At 40.0% G+C, this 20629-nt stretch overlaps 1 protein-coding gene across 7 annotated transcripts in view; it reads right to left on the reverse strand.

Annotated features, from left to right (window-relative positions):
* Nucleotides 1-20629, reverse strand: part of FAT1 (FAT atypical cadherin 1) — a 126998-nt gene that overhangs the window by 58591 nt on the left and 47778 nt on the right. For all 7 annotated transcript variants that reach the window (XR_012007497.1, XR_012007498.1, XM_072776080.1 and 4 more), the window contains exon 3: nt 12338-12652. Coding sequence is in view for 5 of the 7 variants with exons in the window: in XM_072776080.1 (XP_072632181.1) it covers nt 12338-12652 (315 nt within the window). In the remaining 2 variants the exon portion in view is untranslated. The remainder of the gene's footprint in view (nt 1-12337; nt 12653-20629) is intronic.

Consider the following 20629-nt stretch of genomic DNA (forward strand, 5'->3'; position numbering starts at 1 on the left):
GCGCGGTCTTTATTTAGGTGGTGCAGGGCCGAAGCCCGCACGTAACTGCGGCCCGCCTGGAGCTCCGCCGGCAGCTGCGGCATCTGAGCGGCTACTGTTTGTCACTGCAGTCCTGGTGCCGGCAGGATTAGGCTTAGAGCCAAAAATGGGATTCTATTCATAGACTGTCAAGGCTGCACAGGCGCTGGGGACTCACTCGGTTCGAGGTTTCAGAGTCCCATAGAAAATCCTTACTTACAAAATGAATCCAACGACCAAATCTAAAGTCACACGGGTAAGTGCCTGGGTAGGAATTTATACCCTGAAGTCTCCAAGACCTCTCTCTTCTGGCTTTAATTCCATTTTACTAGCTGTTTCTTGTTGAAACTTCATGGTATTAAAACCAAAGATAAACACAAGATCAAAAGCCACATGCATTTTATCAGGAATTGCCTTCAACATTCTTATAAATGTCAGATACAGCAGAGGTGGGGAGGGAAAGAAACCCAATCCATTTTATAAGGGCCACATCATGTTGACAAAAAGGGCACCTAAATGGAAAATCTGAAAATACTGGTCCTTAAAATAATTTTGAGAAAGGCACGTAAATGGAAAACCTGAAAATGCTGGTCCTAAAAATAATTTTAAGAAATAATATTCAGCAATGTATGAAAAAAACAAACCCAGAATACTCCTTTATAAAACTTATCAGAAGGATTCAAGATTAACAGATTTTAAGAGGAAAAGCGTATCTTCTTCAACATGTGCAAAAAAGCACTGAATAAAAAAACTTCACTTCTTTCAGACTCTTTCTTTTTTTATTTCACTATAAAATAAAAAATAAGCAGGAGGAACAGGTAAGAAAAATCTTTAGACTTTTCCTTAAAGTATCTGCATGGAAAAAGATTACAAATAGGTAAAAACTTTTTTTTCTCCTTAAATGAATTCCTGCCATTGTAAAGTGACTGGCCCTTTATTTCCTTCCTTTGTGGCTATCAAATGTTACCGGAAACCCTTGGAAGTTGTTTGCAGCTGTAGCTACTTCCTATTGCACTTTGTTCAGCCTCCGTTCCAGCCACAATAAAACACCATTTACTTTGAGAAAAAAAAAATATATATGGCAGTATGATACTGGACTAGAACACGGATGAGTACCAGCATCCCTGCAAACCTCTAAGTCACACAATTGTAAGTCTTTACCATGCTTTAGGGATCACTACACATAAACTACACACACACACACGCACACGCATATATATGTATATAACTTCTATAAACATCACCACATCTTTCTGAAATCAAATAAACATGTCTCATACTGAACTTAAAATAATTCTACATTAAATACGTTATCCTACATGTACATAAATGAATGAAAATCGGGGCCCTGTATAAAGTTGTCCTCTACAAAGCATGTGAAGCTGTCATTAGGTATTTGGAACCATGACTATCTTAACTCAGAATAAGGGAATAGGAACAAAACTGGAGAAAGTGGTCAAGATCTGATAAGCATACTTACGGCCGACTGTGAGAGTGGGGATTTCAACCTCTGAAATAGTTTTTTAACAGGATACCCCAGCACACACAAAAAAGTGTGAAAATCTCAAAACTTGGAAATACTCTATTTTCTAATGAGAAATAGTTTTTTCTCAAAGGAGAAGAGAGCTAATAGTCTGTCATCAACGTGCTAAATCTTATCTGAGACTTTAACCGTGATAACTAATATCCTAACTACTATTCTTTGAAGAATAACTTTAATAATCTGGAGAAGCAAACACAGATTGTTTTGTTAGTATATACTGCTTAGCCATGGGAACAGTTCAGTTTTTACTTGATGACTATCAAATAGTCTACCCCTGAGAAATAAATCAACAATTTAACTAGTCCAACTAACAAATAGACCAATATATCAGGAGCCAAAAAACTACCATCAACCCGTTTTTGTATGGCTTGCGAACTAAGAATGGCTTTTACATCCTTAAAGGGCCGGGGAAAAAAAAATAAATCAAAAGAAGACTATATTGTGACACATGAAAAATACACGAAACTCAAATTGCAATGTCCATAAATAAAGTTTTATTGGAAGACAGCCGGGCCCATTCATTTTCATTTTGTCTATGGCTACTTCCACTCAGTGACAAAGCTGAGTGGCTGTGACAGAGACAGGATGGCCCACAAAGCCTAAAATATTTACTACCTCGCCCTTTACAGAAAAAGCTTAATGTTCCTTGCAGTACATGGTTAATAAAACTAAGTTTAAAGATCTAGCGTTATTTAGAAACTTCATGCTCTTTGGTCTAAAAATATTATAGAAATAAGATTAGCCTAAAAAGCAACCATTATGTCATAGAGGAATTCCTCGACACAAAGAACAGAGAAGGTACAGAAAAACTGGTTCCCAAACCACACTTACATCCCAAACCCACAAGCACACCGGGCGAATGTGGGAGGGGCTGTGCTCCCAGAAGTGGCAGTTAGGGAATTTATGTCTTTCTGGCGCCAACCCCCAGGTGACCTTTACCTCTCTGAAGTCATGTAATTATTTGTAAAATGGGAAAAACACCAATGGGGAAGACAGCAGACTCTTGGTACTGTTTGCAGCTCCAGCCGTCTCCCAGGGTTTCTTGTAAAGAAGAAGTATGTGAGGTTGCTTGTCAGAGATAAAGCTCAATGCACCTAATACATAATAAGCTACACTTGTCAGCAGCCCTCTGACTCCTAATGAAAGTTTTGTTCCGGCCTGATCCAAGAGCGAGGTCAAGGAACAGCGGCAGGGTGCAAGACTGGTCCAGGAAAGATCAGAGAACAACACAGAAGGGCGGCAAAGGAAGGAAAGCCACGGTTTGCTGGCTTCTCTTTGGCGGTCTTTTTCAAGCTCAAATCTCAAAGGTAACAGGCATGAGAGAGCCTGATGGAAATCAGCCTGAAGAGAGAGAAGCAGCAGGACTTACACAATTCAAACTGTGCCATGTGCTCCAGATCCAATAATGAGAAGAGATCAGCCTCCAAAAGAGGTGAAATTTTAACTCTACAGAATTGATAAAGGAAAAGCTAAGAAAATAGCTGAAAGCCTCCAACTCGTTTTTAAACCATTTAAGATTCCAAGGGGGATGGAAATGGACCCAACAGCTGTCAAAGAGCCTAAGCCCTTTTACCATGCACACGCAGAGACACACAGAAATCACACGCTCACATATATTCAAGAAGAATGCCTCTCCTTTGACTTACCAAACGTTTCTGATGCATTTACTTTTAACCATAAAAATTGTTTTCAGTGTATTTGTTCCCAGACAGGAAGATATACATCCACAAATAAGAAGATATAAAAATATATTTACTAGACAGCATAAAACCAGTGGATCAGCAAAATGGGTGGTGAGATGGACGTGCATATGCACAGATATTTCTATGATAACGTGGCAAAGTCCATCGATAAATAAAGTCATTTTCCTAAAGCGCAGCATCCAATACCGTTATACCGTTAAGAGAAAAACCCAAGATGGGTATCACTTCATGTCCTATGACTGTACCTGTCTAGAAAGAAGAGGAAAAAAACCAGTTATGTCTTCTTGTTTGTATAGAAGGGAAAGAAACTGCAAACACTAGCTGCCTCAAAGTGTTTCAAAATGTAGGTTTTATTATTCAAGTATGGTGAGGCCCACAAGTCAGGAGACCACTGTCACTCAAGAGAGAGTTGTTTACAATCCCCAGAGGGGACACACCATACCACACAGGGGCACTCAGGGACACGCCAGGTCGGCCAGCGGGTAGAAGGAAGGAGGAGAGAGCATGGGAAAGAGACTTTGTTGTGGGTTCCACAAAATACACAAGCAAAGCAGAAGAAGCAGGTTTAGGACTGGCCGGTTTGAATGATCTCAGTGGGCTCTGGAGCAGAGAGGGCTGTGCTGGTCGTCTGATACCTGAATCTGGGAGATTAAGGCAGGTGGTCAGATAGGGACTGAAATAGAGAACACAGCTGGATAAAGGAAGTGATTCCAATTATGGGTTCTGGACTTGCTTGTATGCCTATGAAATGTGGATCCTATGCAATCTCTATGCGATTTCAGGCTCTGCCCAGGTCAGGGGAGCCCTAGACACGAGAGCATCAAGGAGAGAGAAAATAAAACCTAATTAATATATTAAGGAAGAAAACAGTGTGTCTATGGAACTGAAAAGGAACAAAAATTTCCACTGGATACCTTTTTGGACCTTTTGAATTTTGTACTCTGAATGCAACATTTATAACAAGTAATGTAATTTATGTAATTTATGTTCTACAGACCCAGGCACACATGCATCTGTGCACAAACACACCTCTGCTTTCCAGTCTTCCTAACTAGAACACAGTGATGATGGATGGTTCCAGCCAGAACTTGAGAATCCCCATTCTGGGCATTAGGCACAATACTGTGATACAAATCTAGGGATGAAAGTGTAGCACAAACAAACCCAGAATGTTGCTGAGCTTCTGCTTAAGATAAACCTAGACACTCAATTTTCACTCCTTAAAAACATAACAAAAAATGGCTAAGACGACTCCTACTAATTACATGAAGTTTTAACAGTATATACATATTTATGGCAGTTCTAAATTGAATAAGCTTTTTTTTTTTTTTTTTTTTTGCAATTAAAAAGCAGTAGCTAAATTTCCACCACTTCCAGCCAGGGGGTCAGATTTACCCTCCACCAGAAAACAAAACAAAACAAAACAGACAAAATAAGTGAGTAAGGGTTTATGGGACATGAGATAACAAAGACAGCCAGTCCTCCCTGAGATGGGAACCTACAATGTCCCAGCTTATAGCCTCAAGACAGTTTCCAGACAACTGTCCCCTCCCAGGTGAAAAGTGAAGAGAAATGCGAGTATATGTCCACACAGAGACTTCTTCCCCAATATTCACAGGAGCTTAATTTGTAACAGCCAAAAAGCACAGAACACAAATGCCCAACAACAGGTGACCGGATAAATTACAGTGTACCTAGGCAAAGGATACTCCGCAATAAAAAGGAAGATCCTTTTGGTACTAAAACATGCAGGAATCTCAAAGCAAATACATTAAGTACAAGAAGTTTTTCCAGGAAAAGAGAGTATATACTCCATGAGTCTATTTCCATAAAACTTTAGGAAATGCACATAGTGACCTAAAGCAGATGAGTGGTTGTATGAGGATGCAGGTGGACAAGAGCTGGGGGGGACGGGGAAACAAGAGGCATGGGAATCTTTTGCAAGAGACCGACCTGTTCACTGCTTGAGTGTGGGAATGGTTTCCCAGCTGTATTGCTAGGTCAAAACTTATCAAACTGTTGGCTTTAAATGTGTGTCAGTTATACTTCAGTATGACTTTTTAAAAATAAAGAGCAATATTTGCTTTGCATACAAAACTCGAAAATGCCAAGTACATAGATAAGAGAATAAAACTATGGTCTTTTCTAAAGCACACCCGCACATAAAAGTAACAACACTTCAAAATTATCTGCAGATTGTGAATGTAGCATATCACGCCTCAAAAGTTAAATTGTTAATACAGAATAAAAAGACATTTTGCTACGGTGGTTTCAGTTTCCTGAGGCTACTTGTAGAATCATGAAAGCTGGGAGGTGCACACTGGTCCCTATTGTTCAGGACTCCCCTTCTCTGTCCTTGACATGCCACAGAACGAAGCTATAAAGCGTTTGTCTGCAGGAGCCGGGCCTGTCAAGGCTCAGACAATCTAACATTCTGTGCTCCTGTCTCTCTCCCACTTGAGCAACAGCGGGATTTATGTTAAAAGAAGTAAATTTAACAAACAAAAAAGGACTTTTAAATACAGAGAACCGATGCTGCCAAAGAGGAGGTGGGGGCAGGTGGGAGCAGAGGGGGTTTGGGGGTATTCTGGGGGGGGTGTAAAAAGGAAATTTACCCTGACATTGGACGTAATTCAACAAAACATGTTAAAAATTCATGGTGTCAACAGAAGTGTGTCAGGAAAGGAAAAGAGAACAAGTCTCTTCTGCTTGTATACCCTGAAAAAGGAAAGCCCTGCCCCCAACCCACCCCCTCAATTAAACAACATAAGAACATCCAAAATGAAGAAAAACAGTTCCCCGCACCATGGTCAAGCACAAAAATGTTCAAACCTGCCGCTTAGAACCCAAAATTCAGATTATCAAATGCAGTCCTAGGAAGGTTTTTTGGTTTTATTTTTAGGTTTTATTTTTCAAAAAACTATTTTGTCCTAATAAGACAAAAGGAGAAAAAAGTGGACTGTGGACATTCTTCCCTCCTCTCCAGAATGACTCAGTGAGGTCACCTGTTTTAGATTTCTACAAAACATTCTGAGGAATTACAGGCACATTCTTAAAAATAGGTCCTTATTTATAAAAATAACATAAATATTGTCTTTCAACCATTATTCCGGTATTGAAGATTTTTCCAGCACATTCTCCCCCATACTCCTCTAACTTGATCGCCTGCCTGGCTGCTAATGCTCATCACCACATCAAACTGTCCCCCAACATGACGAACATCCCCTACCTCTTCTCCAACCGTCCACTTTCCCGACCTTCAAAATCAGCCCAGTAACTTGTGCAAGGGGCTTCACCTTCCTAACTACACCCACCCCATCAATCTGTTTCTCACCTCCTCCAGAGTTGTTTATCCCAGTCCAGGGCCACACTACCCGGTACCCACAGAAGTTTCCGTTTGCCATTTCACGTCCATAGACTATGAACTTTCAAAGCATCTCTTAACATGCTATATACAGAGGAGAGGCTCAGTAAATGCTTGATGCAAAAACACATGACTGAATGGCAATGAATTTAAGCTTTCTCTAGTCTGCTGGACATCGTGAAAAATCACCAGGGTCCTGAACTTATCTTTACCACCAAGAAGCAAGTGGATGCATTTTATTCCATCAAATGTGTTTATCCTGGATCAATTTACTAAAGTCTTGATTAATGCAGTTAATAGAGCAAATGTAGCAGATGTGAATGGAAGAGGAGGTGGCATCTTTCCCATAAATGATTCTGAGTGTCTGCACTCTGTAGACGTCCCTCAACAGGCGTGCAAAAATGCTGGTCACTAATCACAAGATGGAAGGACCAGGAAGCCAGGTTTCCCCACGATCCCAGAGGTGAAAGCCTCACTCCTGCCCAAATCCCCTGATTTCCAGACCACTGATTTTCTCACTCAGCCATTAATTATTAAGGAACATGATTTAGGGTCTCCAGGTGGTGTTATGGTCAGTAAATCACGGGAACTTTCTTCTACAAGACTCTTTCATCGGCCTCCACGATCTGCCCTCCCATAATACCGACCTACCCATTAAAAATAGGTCTGCTTTAAACGTTTTGAGCAAGATGTATACTTTGAAGCATTGCAGTTGGGGCCCTGAGGATCATGCTCAAAGTTTCTGCTGAGTTGGGGGAACAGAATCATCTGGAGACAGGCCTTGTATAGCTATGTTTAATCTTTAATAACGAAGAAGCTAAAATACGGTTATTTCTTGATCTTTAGAGACTTTACACGACTTGTGAAATCATTAGACTTCTTTACTACCCATATAGTTTGTAATATACTTCACAACAAAAACATTCTTGCGTTCTAACTATAGTTATTCCCCACTATTACCTGTCTTCAACTCATAAAAAAAAAAATAAAAGCTTCCTGTAATCCTTATGAATTTGCTCCTGCGGCCTTAGCAGCAGGATGCATGTGCTTCCCACCCAGGGGTTTCTGGAGCTGGCTGTGGACCCCCTGGAGGGGATTTATTATCCCTGAAGATCAAGAAGTTGTCTCAGCAGACATCCCCTCCCAAGAACTGTCAGAATAGAAAGCTATAACAGAAGATGCGATGCCACATTAATCACATTTCCTCGACACACATCAGCAGAGCAGGGCTCTGGTCCTTTCAGAGGCCCCAGAGATCACCAAGGTTTCAAGGCTGCTCACAACAGACATCAGTTCTTTAAGCGTCTTTAATTACACATTATACCCAGACCTAGAGCACTGCCTCAGATATTCAAAAGCACAATTACTGCTTGCTTGTTTGCCTGTCTCTTCACAGAAGACTCCCTCTAATCTAGAAGAGAGAAGACACAGGGAAAATGAAAACACTTTAAAGTCTAATTCGTCAATTTTAAAATTGGAGATAGCTATATTCTGAATTATCGTCCTCAAGACTAACTTCTAGATTCCTATTGCCTCCCAATTTGACTCCGAAACCCTGTGAAATTTTTATAGACTTCTTATCTTTCTTCTTTTATGTTTCATAGTGCCTTCTAATTTTTTGGCTTAGTTCTCTTTCATTTTATTTCACAAAAATGAAGCTGAACTTGGCTACTGCTTGTGCAGTAAAAACACTATGCAAGTGTGCTGCTTCAACAAGCCTCTTGTGAATCATTTACAGATGCTGATTCCAGTCTTCATGACTCAGTATAATCTCTTCATTCCAGGCCTTTCTCATGGGCTCAGGCTCCTGCAGCCTACCCCAATGCTTCCAAAACAACTCTCAGATCCTGTCTCTCTCTTCTGTAATTAAATTCATATATGGCTCAATTATTCTTTTTTACTTTATTTTTTGGTCTTCATTTCATTTCCTCATAAGTGCACTCTTTAATTCCCATCACCTCTTTCCCTCATCCCCCCACCTCCTCCCCTCTAGTAACCATCAGTTTGTTCTTTAGAGTTGAGAAACTGTTTCTTGCTTTATCTCTCACTCTTTTTTCTTCTTTGCTCATTTGTTTTTCTCCTTAAATTCTTCACATGAGTGAGATCATATGGTATTTGTCTTTATCTGACAGACTTAATCATTACACTTTATAGCTCCATCTATGTTGTTGCAAATGCCAAGATTTTGTTCTCTTATAGCTAATACTCCATTGTGTGTATGCATATGTATACACGTGCATATGTATACACACACACACATATATATACATATACATACACACACACACACACACACACACCATTTCTTCATTTATCCACCGATGAACAACTGGGTGGCTTCCACTGTTTGACTATTGTAAATAATGCTGCTATAAACATCAGGGTGTACGTATCCCTTTGAATTAGTGTTTTTCTATCTTTTGGATAAATACTCAGTAGTGCCATTGCTGGATCATAGAGTAGCTGTATTTTTAACTTTTTGAGGACCTCCATACAGTTTTCCACAGTGGCTGCACCAGCTTGCATTCCCATCAACAGTGCAGGACGGTTCCTTTTTCTCCACATCCTCACCAACACCTGTTGTGTCTTAAGTTGTTTATTTTAGCCACTCAGACAGGTATGAGGGGAGGTCTCATTCTACCTTTCATTTGCATTTCCCTCATGATGAGTGACACTGAGCATCTATCTCTTCATGTGTCTGTTGGCCATCTGGATGTCTCCTTTGGAGAAATACCCATTCAAGTCTTCTGCTCATTTTTAAATTGGATTATCTGTTTTGCAGGTATTGAGTTGTAGCACTTCTTTATATATTTTGGATACTAGCCAATAATTAGGTATGTCATTTGCAAATATCTCCCCCCCATTCTGTAGGTTACCTTTTAGTTTTGTTTCCTTTGCTGTGCAGAAGCTTTTTATTTTCATGTAGTCCCAACAGATTAGTTTCACTTTTGTTTCCCTTGCCTCAGGCGACATATCTAGAAAAACGTTGCTATGGCCAATGTCAAAGAGGTTACTGCTTGTGTTCTCTTCTAGGATTTGTATGGTTTCAAGTTATTACATTTTGAGTTTATGTTTTGTGTATGGTGTGAGAAAGCGGTCTGTTCATTTGCATGCTGCTGGTCCAGTTTTCCCAATCTCATTTGTTGAAGCAACTGTCCTTTTCCCATTAGATATTCTTTCCTGCTTGCAGTGTCAAAGATTAGTTGATCATGCAGCTGTGGGTTTATTTCTAGGTTTTCTATTCTGTTCCACTGATCTGTGTGTCTATTTTTATGCCAGAACCATACTGTTTTGAAGACTGCAGCTTTGCCCTTCTTTTTCAAGATTGCTTTGGCTATTTGAGGTCCTTTGTGGTTCTATACAAATTTTAGGATTGTTTATTTTAGCTCTGTGAAAAATGCTGTTGGTATTCTGATAGGGATTGTGTTAAATGTGCAGACTGCTTTGGGTAGTAAAGACATTTTAACAATATTTGTTCTCCCAATCCATGATCATAGAATATCTTTCCATTTCTTTGTATCCTCTTCAATTTCTTTAATTAGTTTCTTACTGTTTTCAGAGTATAGGTCTTTGACCTCTTTGGTTAGGTTTATCCTAGGGATCTTACTATTTTGAGTGTCACTGTAAATGGGATTGTTTTCTCAATTTTTCTTTCTGCTGCTTCATTATTGGTGTATAGAAATGCAATGGATTTCTGCACACTGATTTTGTATCCTGCGACTTTACTGAATTCATTTATCAGTTCTAGCACTTTTTGTGGAGTTTTTAGTTTTCTATATACAGTTATCATGTTGTCAGCAAATAGTGGGAGATTTACTTTTTCCTTACCAATCTGGACACCTTTTATTCCTTTTTGTTGTCTGATTGCTATGGCTGGGACTTCCAGCACTATGTTGAATAAAAGTGGTGAGAATGGACATCCTTGTCTTCTTCCTAACCTTAGGGGAAAAGCTCTCAGTTTTTTACCATTAAGGATGATATTAGCTACGGGTTCCTCATATAAGGCCTTCATTATGTTGAGGGAATGTTCCTTCTAGAGCTACTTTGCAGAAGGTTTTTATGATGAATGGATGTTGTACTTTGTCAGCTCAATCATTCTTAAATCATTTTTAAAAATTTTTTTACAGAGTGTGCACATGCATGCGGGTGGGGGAGGGTGGTGCGGAGCAGAGAGAAGAGAGAGAATCTTAAGTAAGCTCCATTGTCAGGGCAGAGCCTGATTGGGCTCAATCGCAGGACCCTGAGATCATGACCTGAGCTGAAATCAAGAGTCTGATGCTTAAATGACTAAGTCACCTAGGCACCCCCAACTCAATCATTCTTGATGATCATCAAACCTCACTCTTATTTGCTTATCAAAGAGACACATCAAAATTCAGCCAAAGAGCTAAGGCATAATTAACTCACAAAAAAATAATCTCATACATTCAAGATTAATCTTGTACTTAAGTTTACTTTCAACAATCAAGACAGACTCTATGAGTGACAAGAGGTTTAAAAACAACCAACATTTTAATATGCTTTTTAGAGACAAAACATATACACTGATCTCTACCTGGTATCTCTGTACAGTGGTTTTGGTACAGATACTGACCTCAATCTTCTTTCTACCTCAAAACTAAAATTCAACAAAGAACACAAAATAAGAATAGTACAAAAAGGTGGACAGCGAAGACTGGTAAGGAAGTGGAGAATGCCTCTTTAATTTTGATTTTTGCATATTATTATAATATATCGAATAGACAACCCAGTAACTTAACAGGCCAACTCCCCTAGAATAAGGAAAGACAGAATTAGCAAAGACATGATGGAGGTATATACATACATTAGTCCATCTCCCTCTTCAGAACATTCCGTTAACCAGATTCTATTGAAAAGTACCACATCACTGAACCATCCCTACTTTCAAAGGCCAGTGATCTATTCGATAAGAAGTTTTCTTTCTGACAAATAAACAATCCTCACAATGTCATATGGTGATTCTGTCTTAAGTGTGATTAAGAAATCACAAGTGGAAGCTCTTTTTTGTGTGTGTGAAATAAGGCAAAAGAGAAGAACTAATAAAAACAGAGATGCTGTCAAATGTAAAAGAACAAAGATTAAGAGTTGATACTGATTTTGGAAGAGTATTTTGGCGTCAAGGAGCTACCCACTTACAAGCAGGGGGTCAGACCCTGGGAAAACAGAGGGAAAACTTGATATATCAGGTCAAGAACGTAACTGCTCCCAATCTGAAAACTGTTTAATCTTGATCCTCTCTTGCCTGCAGAGACACAGAAATACTCTATGAAAAAATTCTAAAACCACACAGAAAGATACTGCGAATTGTGAAATTCCTTTGATAATTCTTCATAAAAAGCAGAGTTCAGAAGACTGAACACTTAGCAGCAGTAGAATCTGCAGTGAGTTTAAGATATATCACTAATTTAGGAGCTTTTACTGAAACACTGTATTTGTTTTTTCACCTGAAAGTGAAATTCCACTAATGAGCAAAGTCATAAAATAAGCTCTATAAAAACAAGTTCAAAGGGGGTAAAGAAAAACATTTGGATTAAGTTCTCATCAGGAAATAAAGCCTTGTTTGGAATAACTCAAAGGGGAAATGATTTATCAAAATAAAGAGAAGTGGTAAAATTAAGAAAATTCTTAATTTCCCCGCATCAAGAAGTGTTAAGCATAAAGGTTTCACACAATACTATCGATACATACCTGTTTTAGGATGTATTGAAAAAAATCCTTGTGGATTTCCACTTGTAATTTTGTACATCAGTTTGTCATTAGAGCTAGAATCTGGATCAAATGCCTCTATTTGGACCACTGATACATCCTTGGGAGAATTTTCTATTATTTCTGGGTAATAAACAGGCTCTGACGTCTGCGGTGCATTGTCATTGACATCCTCAACCTCTATGTAGATCTCTATAAATGACGAGAGAGGCACCACACCCCGATCTGCTGCATAGACTGTTAGCCAGTAATGCGAGGTGGACTCCCGGTCCAGCCGATCTGAAGTCTCTATGACACCTGGAAAGAAAGAAGACAGCGTGTTGTCAACAACAACAACAACAACAACCTGCCTCGTTGACCAAGTGTCAACCTAAATAACAACTCTTTTTCTCAAAGGCTTGTGTGTCACTTAGAGTTGCACGCTCTCGGGCACATTAGCTAACCCTCTCTGTGCCTCTGTTTCTTTCTGTAAGATGGAAACAACAGTATGTTCACAGGTTGATTAAATGAGCAAATACACACATGAACAATCAGACTAGCACCCGGTGGGTAGTATGGTCTGTCCAAGTGTTTATTATTATTAGCGTTAGGTGTCGGGCACCATGCAGAACCCTTTACAAATAGTATCCCAGTTAAGTCTCAAAATAACCCAAGAAGATGGGCACTAAGAGATCAGCTAATGGCCCAGTGCTCTGTGTTTCCAAGGATGAAATCTGTGAGATTCTCTATTTTTCCTAAAGGTTAATCAGGGACCAAGAGACAAAATCAACAAGCCATGGTCCAGGTCAGAGCCCCCAGTCTAGCAGCCCCTGCTTCCCACACTGCATTCATGTGACTGCTGCTGGAGTCTAGATACAGAGGCGACACTCCTCGGTGCATCACAGTTTGGTATACACAGAGTACAGCGTGTCAAAATCCAGAATAAGGGTCTGCTCAAGTCTCTTGCCCATAGAATGAAACCCTTTAGTTTCTTTTAATGCCCCCTTAGGCAAATGGCAAGACAACCAGTGTGCTAAAAATATAAATTCTGCTACAATCATGAATAAGCTCCACAAGGGCAGAGGCCACATCGTTCTTGAATTCCAACTGGCAGAGCCTGCACCTTCCCCAGAGCCCAATAATTACTTATTCAATTACTTATTCAATTAAATAGGTTTATATATTTACTTATCTATTTATTTTTTGTAAATAGATGCCTTACGCTGAAGATGGTACAGAAAGTTCCTCAATTGGGACCCAAACTAGAACACATTTCCTACTAAGTCAACCAGTAAAAGATGAGTTACAGGATTACAAAGAGGGTTAAAGTGTCTGTAATGTTCTGGCCCAGCCACTGAAACCAGTCAAAACCTTACTCAATCCCAGGATTAACCACTTCTCACGATAATGATAAAGTGGAAATATCCATTACTCTTAGGGAAATCCCACCTGTTTATTCAATGGTGTGATCCTGTCCTTTGGTGTTCCTGAAATACTGCACTTCATTTTTTTTTCTTGTGCATTAATCATTCTGAATGAACGCTACTTTTGAGGATTCAACACTATAGGGTTCAGGTTGGACTTTGGAAATCCTACAACTCTAAGCATTACTGGTTTCCCATTCAGCAAACTACTACAGGAAAAAGAATAATTTTTTTTTAAGATTTTATTTATTTGTCAGAGAGAGAGAGCACAAGCAGGGGGAACAGCAGGCAGAAGGAGAGGGAGAAGCAGGCTCCTCACTGAGCAGGGAGCCCGATGCAGGGCTGGATCCCAGAACCCGGGGATCATGACCTGAACCAAAGGCACATGATTAACCAACTGAGCCACCCAAGTGCCCAAACAAATGTCAATTTAATCTGCACCGAAAATGAAACTCTATTTATCTCAACCAAACATAAATCTGCTTTCTTACGTTTTGATCACTGCATAAATGTACATCTTTGCTTATTGAAGCAGTATCACAAAAACTCACTTATTTCGAGTGTCAGATCATCGTATCTAACATCCCCCCAAAGGTTTACAAGGTATAAATACCAAACTTAACCAAATATTAAAATGTGAAATAGATGATCATGAAATGAGGACCACTATTCAGAAAGCATAATTACATACAACGGTTTCATTAATTCTTAGCAAACCCTCAAAATGGATCCATAATATTCCCAGGAATAATGAACAAAGCCTCACAACTCTTAAATAAAAAGGAACTAACTGGTCTCCCTATGCAGCAGAGGTAACTGTCAGAAAAATCCAGCATGTTTTCCTTTTTGTCTAATCCAAACATAGTCTACGTGTATCCAGTCTGTTCACTAAATTAGTAAAACTCTACCTGTTTTTGGCCTGAAAGAAGAGTGTCCTTAGTGACCAAGGGAAAAGTAATGTTTTCCAGTTTCCCTTTTCATCACCCCCATCAAGGGTTGCAAAGGAAGTCAGGGAATAACAGAATGTTCTCTCTACTCAGATTGCATATTAATAAATGAGTGTACATATGTTCCTTTGTGCTCTGCCATTAAAATGTAACATGATTCCTCTGACAGGTGAAGAATTAGCAAATTTCAAGAAGAAAGCTACATGGTCGGTGTTTGTATTTACCTCTTTCTGGCTCTAATACTCCCTTCATGTTGCTATCTGCTTTTTAAAAAAAAAAAATTGTGTCCCTCTAAGTGTGATCTGTAGGCATTCAGTAACAATGATAATTACAGAAACAAATTTGTTCAGTGTTTACTGTATGCCAGGCACTATGATAACCGTCTCACACGCACTACTGTGTTGTCACAGCCAACCTGACTACATATGTGGATCTATCATCCTCAAATTGCAGATGAAGACCTCAGATTAAGAGCGATGAAGAACTTTCCTGGGGTCATAATAAATGGCAGAGCTGGAGTTCAAATACCATGAACCTTTGACGTCAGTGCCAACAAAATGCCACTGGTCCAAGGTAGTACGACATAAGTGTAGTAAACAAAATATAATGTGAAAATTCTAAAAGGACAAGTCAAACCTATTTTTTTTTTACATGTCAGTATTCAGAAGGATTGTATTAAATCTTCATTCACATATAATAGCTTTCTCCAGTTTCATGGTGGAAGGAAAAAAAAAGAAAATTATAATATTTGCAGTTTATATATAAGTATCTAAATTACGTAAGTATACAGCATATAAGTATATATAAGTATATAATGTAAAATACAAACACAAGGTTTAAATCACAGGCAAAAGCAGCTATTTCTTTTCCATCAAGTTTCACTTCGAGTCTACTCTGTAAGTACGCGGACTGTAGCATACAATTACGGGATGCCTTCTGCTGGGGGCCACCCTTCTCCCCGCTATCACCTGGCAAATAGAGGATCAACCGTATCCTTCTTTGCATGACCTTGTAGCCACCATCAGGAGAAGTTGTTTCCAAATCCAAGGTTACTCCCAGATATTTCTTAACATTAAAAGTTAGAGGACAGGGATGGCTAGGTGGCACAGTCGGTTAAGTATCTGCCTTTGGCTGAGGTCATGAACCCGGGGTCCTAGGATCAAGTCCCTCATCGGGCTCCCTGGTCAGCGGGGAGTCTGCTTCTCCCTTTGCCCTCCTCCTATTCATGCTCAACCACAAACTCTCTCAAAATCTTAAAAAAAGAGAGAGAGCAAAGTGGCTCTCCTCAAATATGGGAGAAAACCAGGATGGTATTAATTAGCAATTAAAATATTAAATATGCATAAGTGAGATGCTCAGATGTTCATCTTTCATGAATTCATGGAGTATATATATTTATATCATAGTAATTGTTAAGATGTTTATGTTTACATGTATTTTAATTATATCCTTGTAAAAAATTATTTAATATAGCTTAGAGATAACTAAAATAAAGTGAATTTTTGATGCCAAAGGGAAAGGAGGTCATACTGAGTTATGTCTTCTAACAAGAATGCTCAAATTCACAATAATTCAAGTCAGCCTACTTTATTTATAAATATTTTTTAAAGTACACAAAGGGCTTGCCTAGGTACTTTACATGCATTAAATCACTTACAGGACACACACATACTATAAGATGTTCACCCCAGCTTTACAAATGAGGAAAGAGGCTCAAGCCCCAGAGGGCCTAAGAAACATGCTCCAATCAACAGTTGTGGGATCTGAATCAGACGGTCTGATTCCAGGACTCAGGGTCTTCACCACAGGCTAGACTGTCATGACCAGGCCCAGCATCACGGTCACAGGTTCCACGGCACCAAAGATACTGGGGACCACCAGGGGCTGATGCCATGAAGAGAAGCTACAAGTTTTCAATTGCTTACGTAAAGGTGTTCCCCCCCCCCAACACCTGAAGGACAATAAAAGAAAGGAAGATTCAAGGACTCTGGCCACAGAGGTTCGGGGACAGTGCCTAAGTCTTATTCTAACTGCTGATTCTACTTCTAAGCACTATTTTTAAGAGCAGAAAGTGGGAAAAGACCACATGTATGCAAAGTTATTTTATGTTCTGCTTTTTCATCTCCCTGCTCAGTCACGAGGTGCATCTACTGAAGACTCCCAGGCACGAAGCACCACACTGAGCTCCACCTTGACCCAGGGAAGAGCCAGAAGCGGTCTGGGCTATACAGGGACAAAGAAAGAGTAGCAGATCTAGCCTTGGCGACCTCAACAACGGTAGACCAGCAATCCAACGGTGCAACTCCCTTGTTTTTATAGAAAACTGGAGGATCTGCCAAGTTTAGGAAGCTAAGCAGGTACAGAGTTTAGAATCTAGAATGAGGCACCTCCTCAGTCAGGGGCTCATCAGAACTGAGCATCTGGAAGACAAGCAGTGTCCACACTCCTACCCGTATCCCCAACCCTCCCTGTAGCCACAACCAACATGGACAGACGGATTCCTTCTGTAACTTCAGCAGTACCTTCAATCATTCATAAGAGACAAATCTTGGGGCACCTGGGTGGCTCAGTGGTTGAGCGTCTGCCTCTGGCTCAGGGTGTGATCCCAGGGTCATGGGATCAAGTCCCATCTGCTTCTCTGCTTCTCCCTCTGCCTATGTCTCTGCCTCTCTCCCTGTGTCTCTCAGGAATAAATAAATAAAATCTTTAAAAATATAAGAGAAATCTTCAAAATTCTACGCCCAGGACTCCTCGTCAGTATCTTTGATGCCAGAAAGTGACAACCAAAGCTCCCAGCCAGCACTGGAAGTGAATCTACTTTATTCTCAAAACTTCAACTCCCTCCTATCAGTCTCTACCCCTGACCCCAGCTTCCAATAACAACCACCTTTTCCGCACGACGTTATAAATTCCCTTTTCCTGAAACAATTCTCTAACAACTACAGAACCACCAACAACAGCTATAAATTTTCAAACTCCGGTCTTGAAGATACTTCTCATTAACACATGCCACATTAATACCATATTTGGCACATGTGTCCATCTACACACAAACTCTGCCCTGCATCTTCCAACGTCTTCCCTTCTTTCTCTGCCATCTCTGCTTATTTTTGTTTCCTTATTTTTTTAAGGTTTTATTTATTTATTCATGAGAGACACACAGAGAGGCAGAGACACAGGCAGAGGGAGAAGCAGGCTCCCTGCAGGGAGCCTGATACAGGACTCGATCCCAGGACCCCAGGATCACTCCCTGAGCTGAAGGCCAATGCTCAACCACTGAGCCACCCAGCCCCCACCCCACCCCCTCGCTTTTACTTTCTGAGAGACCAGGGATAGTATGCAACTCGACGATCTGTAAGCCCGGGCTGTAAGAGCAAGAGAAGTGGGAGCCCAGACCCTCCACAGGTCTCTCCAACCAGAAGATCAAGAGCAAGGTTCTAGTGAGAAAGGTGACGGGAGGGGGGCACCTTCCGAATCACGAGGTTCTGGTACAGTAGGGGAGGTCAGGGTGCTGCTTCGTGATTCTGGGATGTATACTGTGAGTATGGAGACAAGTTTAGACAAGCCTGTTATATGCACCACCCAGCAATGTTACAAGGAATCATTCCTTTGCTTTAATGAAACATGACAGAGGCAATAAATGACTAGCTTTCCAATCTCAAGAATACAATGAAGACATTTTCAAGAAAAGTTGTTAATAAGCTGAGAAATTTGAAAGAAGCCGGAAATCTGGAGCTCTTAAAGTAAAAATATTTATCATTCCAAACATACCCTCTAGGATTTCAGAGCCACCACCAGATGTCACTATGGAAACTGACTTTAGAAGTGCATACAGTGGAACAGCTAGACTGAAAGGGGAAATAAATACAATGTAATTTTGTTAAAAGAGTTTGACCCATGTCGTTGAAAAGAGCTCACAGCAAAATGTCTTTCTAGAAGATTCATGCCTGTCCATATGTAATAATTAGGTACCGACGCTGTCTTTTTCATAGCCTGATTATCCCAAGGTTACAGGCTATAGTATTAGTTCCTCAAGTAAATGATTCAAAAGCACAGAGAGGTTTCCAAGAATAACCCATTCCTGCTACCCACCACTGATGGCTAATGGCGTTAACTCGAATATTTGTCCTTGAATAGGAAAGGCCGGCACGTCCTCCAGCTGACACAGGTGGAACAGGATGCTTTCAACACAGTGATTTTTAAGGCAAAAAGTAAAATTATATGTAGCCACTATACTGCCAAAAATGTTTTTAACTCAAATTTCCATGGCCACAGAACATCTTTCTTCCTGGAATTTTCTTTGTTTAACAGGTCTTGGCCCCCTTATCAAGCCCCAATGCCAAAAGTTTCAACAAAACCTTGCTATTTCAGATTCTTCAGCTACTCCGGCTCAAAAATACTTAGCATCAGCAGCAACGGCCGGGCAACAGAAATTTGCAAATCTTTCTCTCCTTTCTGTTAGATCATGCCACATGCATTTTGTTTTTAATTTTTCTGGAACCAAGCTGAAGGCAGCAACTGTATGAAAGCCTCTTTGGTCAATCACAAGAAAAACAAATCATGTTTGTTTTAAACATGAAGTACAATTTTGGATAATATTTTCCCTGTGGCAACAAGCAACTGACTACTCCTTCCTTTAATTCTGTAGTCTCCATCATACACAGAATAACTCTTCTGGAGATAAATGTTTTCCCAAGTATAAAAACAATACTCGATTTTTTTTTAAGATTTTTTTTCTCAACAATACTCACTTTAAAAGAACAGATACTTTCTACACACTGGAGATGCAATATCTATGTGTCTGCAATTAATCCACAAATGGTTATAATTTTTTCCTAAATATGGAAAACCCAGAAATCCCACAGATGTCATATTAAATATTCATCTGCTATAAGACATTCTGCTTTGAAATTAAATTTTAAAAGCAGACTATAGGCTCCCTCTTAAAATGCAAACCATTTGAGGGCAGGGATGTTTTGCCTGTTTTGTTTGGGCCTGGTAAATAGTGGGTGCTTGTTAAGAATGTGTTGTTGAAAAAAGGAGGTCCATCACCAACCAACCAGTTAAGTCTAAGAAACATCCATAGCCAACAGGAGCAGGAGGGGACAAGAGGACTAAATGTAATGGGGGAGCCTGGGCAGGATCCTGGACCAGAAAAGGACACTGGGAAAAAGCTGAGGAAATTTGAAAGAACTCTGGGCTGTAGTTAGTAAGAATGTATCAATATTGGTTTATTAATTACAATGAAAAGACATACTAACGTACGACATTAACAGGGGAAATTGTGTGTGGGATGGGGCTCACTTTTTCTGACTCTATTTAATGTGTTTCCTTCTTTAAGGGATAAAATGTCCAATTTTTTATCTCATTTTCATTAAGTACTAAATGTTATATATATATACACACACACTTATGTGTGTGTGTATACACATATATGCAAATCAACTTTTTTTTAAAGTAAGCTCTACACCCAACATGGGGCTTGAACTCACGACCCAGAGATCAAGAGTTGCAAGCTCCAGGGATCCCTGGGTGGCTCAGGGGCTTAGCGCCTGCCTTCAGTTCAGGACATGATCCTGGAGTCCCAGGATCAAGTCCCATATGGGGCTCCCTGCATGGAGACTGCTTCTCCCTCTGCCTGTGTCTCTGCCTCTCTCTGTCTCTCATGAATAAATAAAATCTAAAAAAAAAAAAAAAAAAAGGAGTTGCAAGCTCCACCAACCCAACTAGCCAGGCGCCCGTCCCTATAAGTGAAATTTTTAAGTGCTTGAGATCATACAAATAGAGTAAATATCCCATGCTTCTGATAAAAAGAAAGGTCAAAATAAGTAAAATGAACCAACTAAACAGCACCCCTCATGGGCCAAGCAAGCTGCTATGCTAGACAGTTATACTAACACACTGCATAGTTCAAGATACCTCTC

This window comes from Canis lupus, chromosome 15 (genome assembly GCF_048164855.1).
Source record: "Canis lupus baileyi chromosome 15, mCanLup2.hap1, whole genome shotgun sequence".
Lineage (NCBI taxonomy): Eukaryota > Metazoa > Chordata > Mammalia > Carnivora > Canidae > Canis > Canis lupus.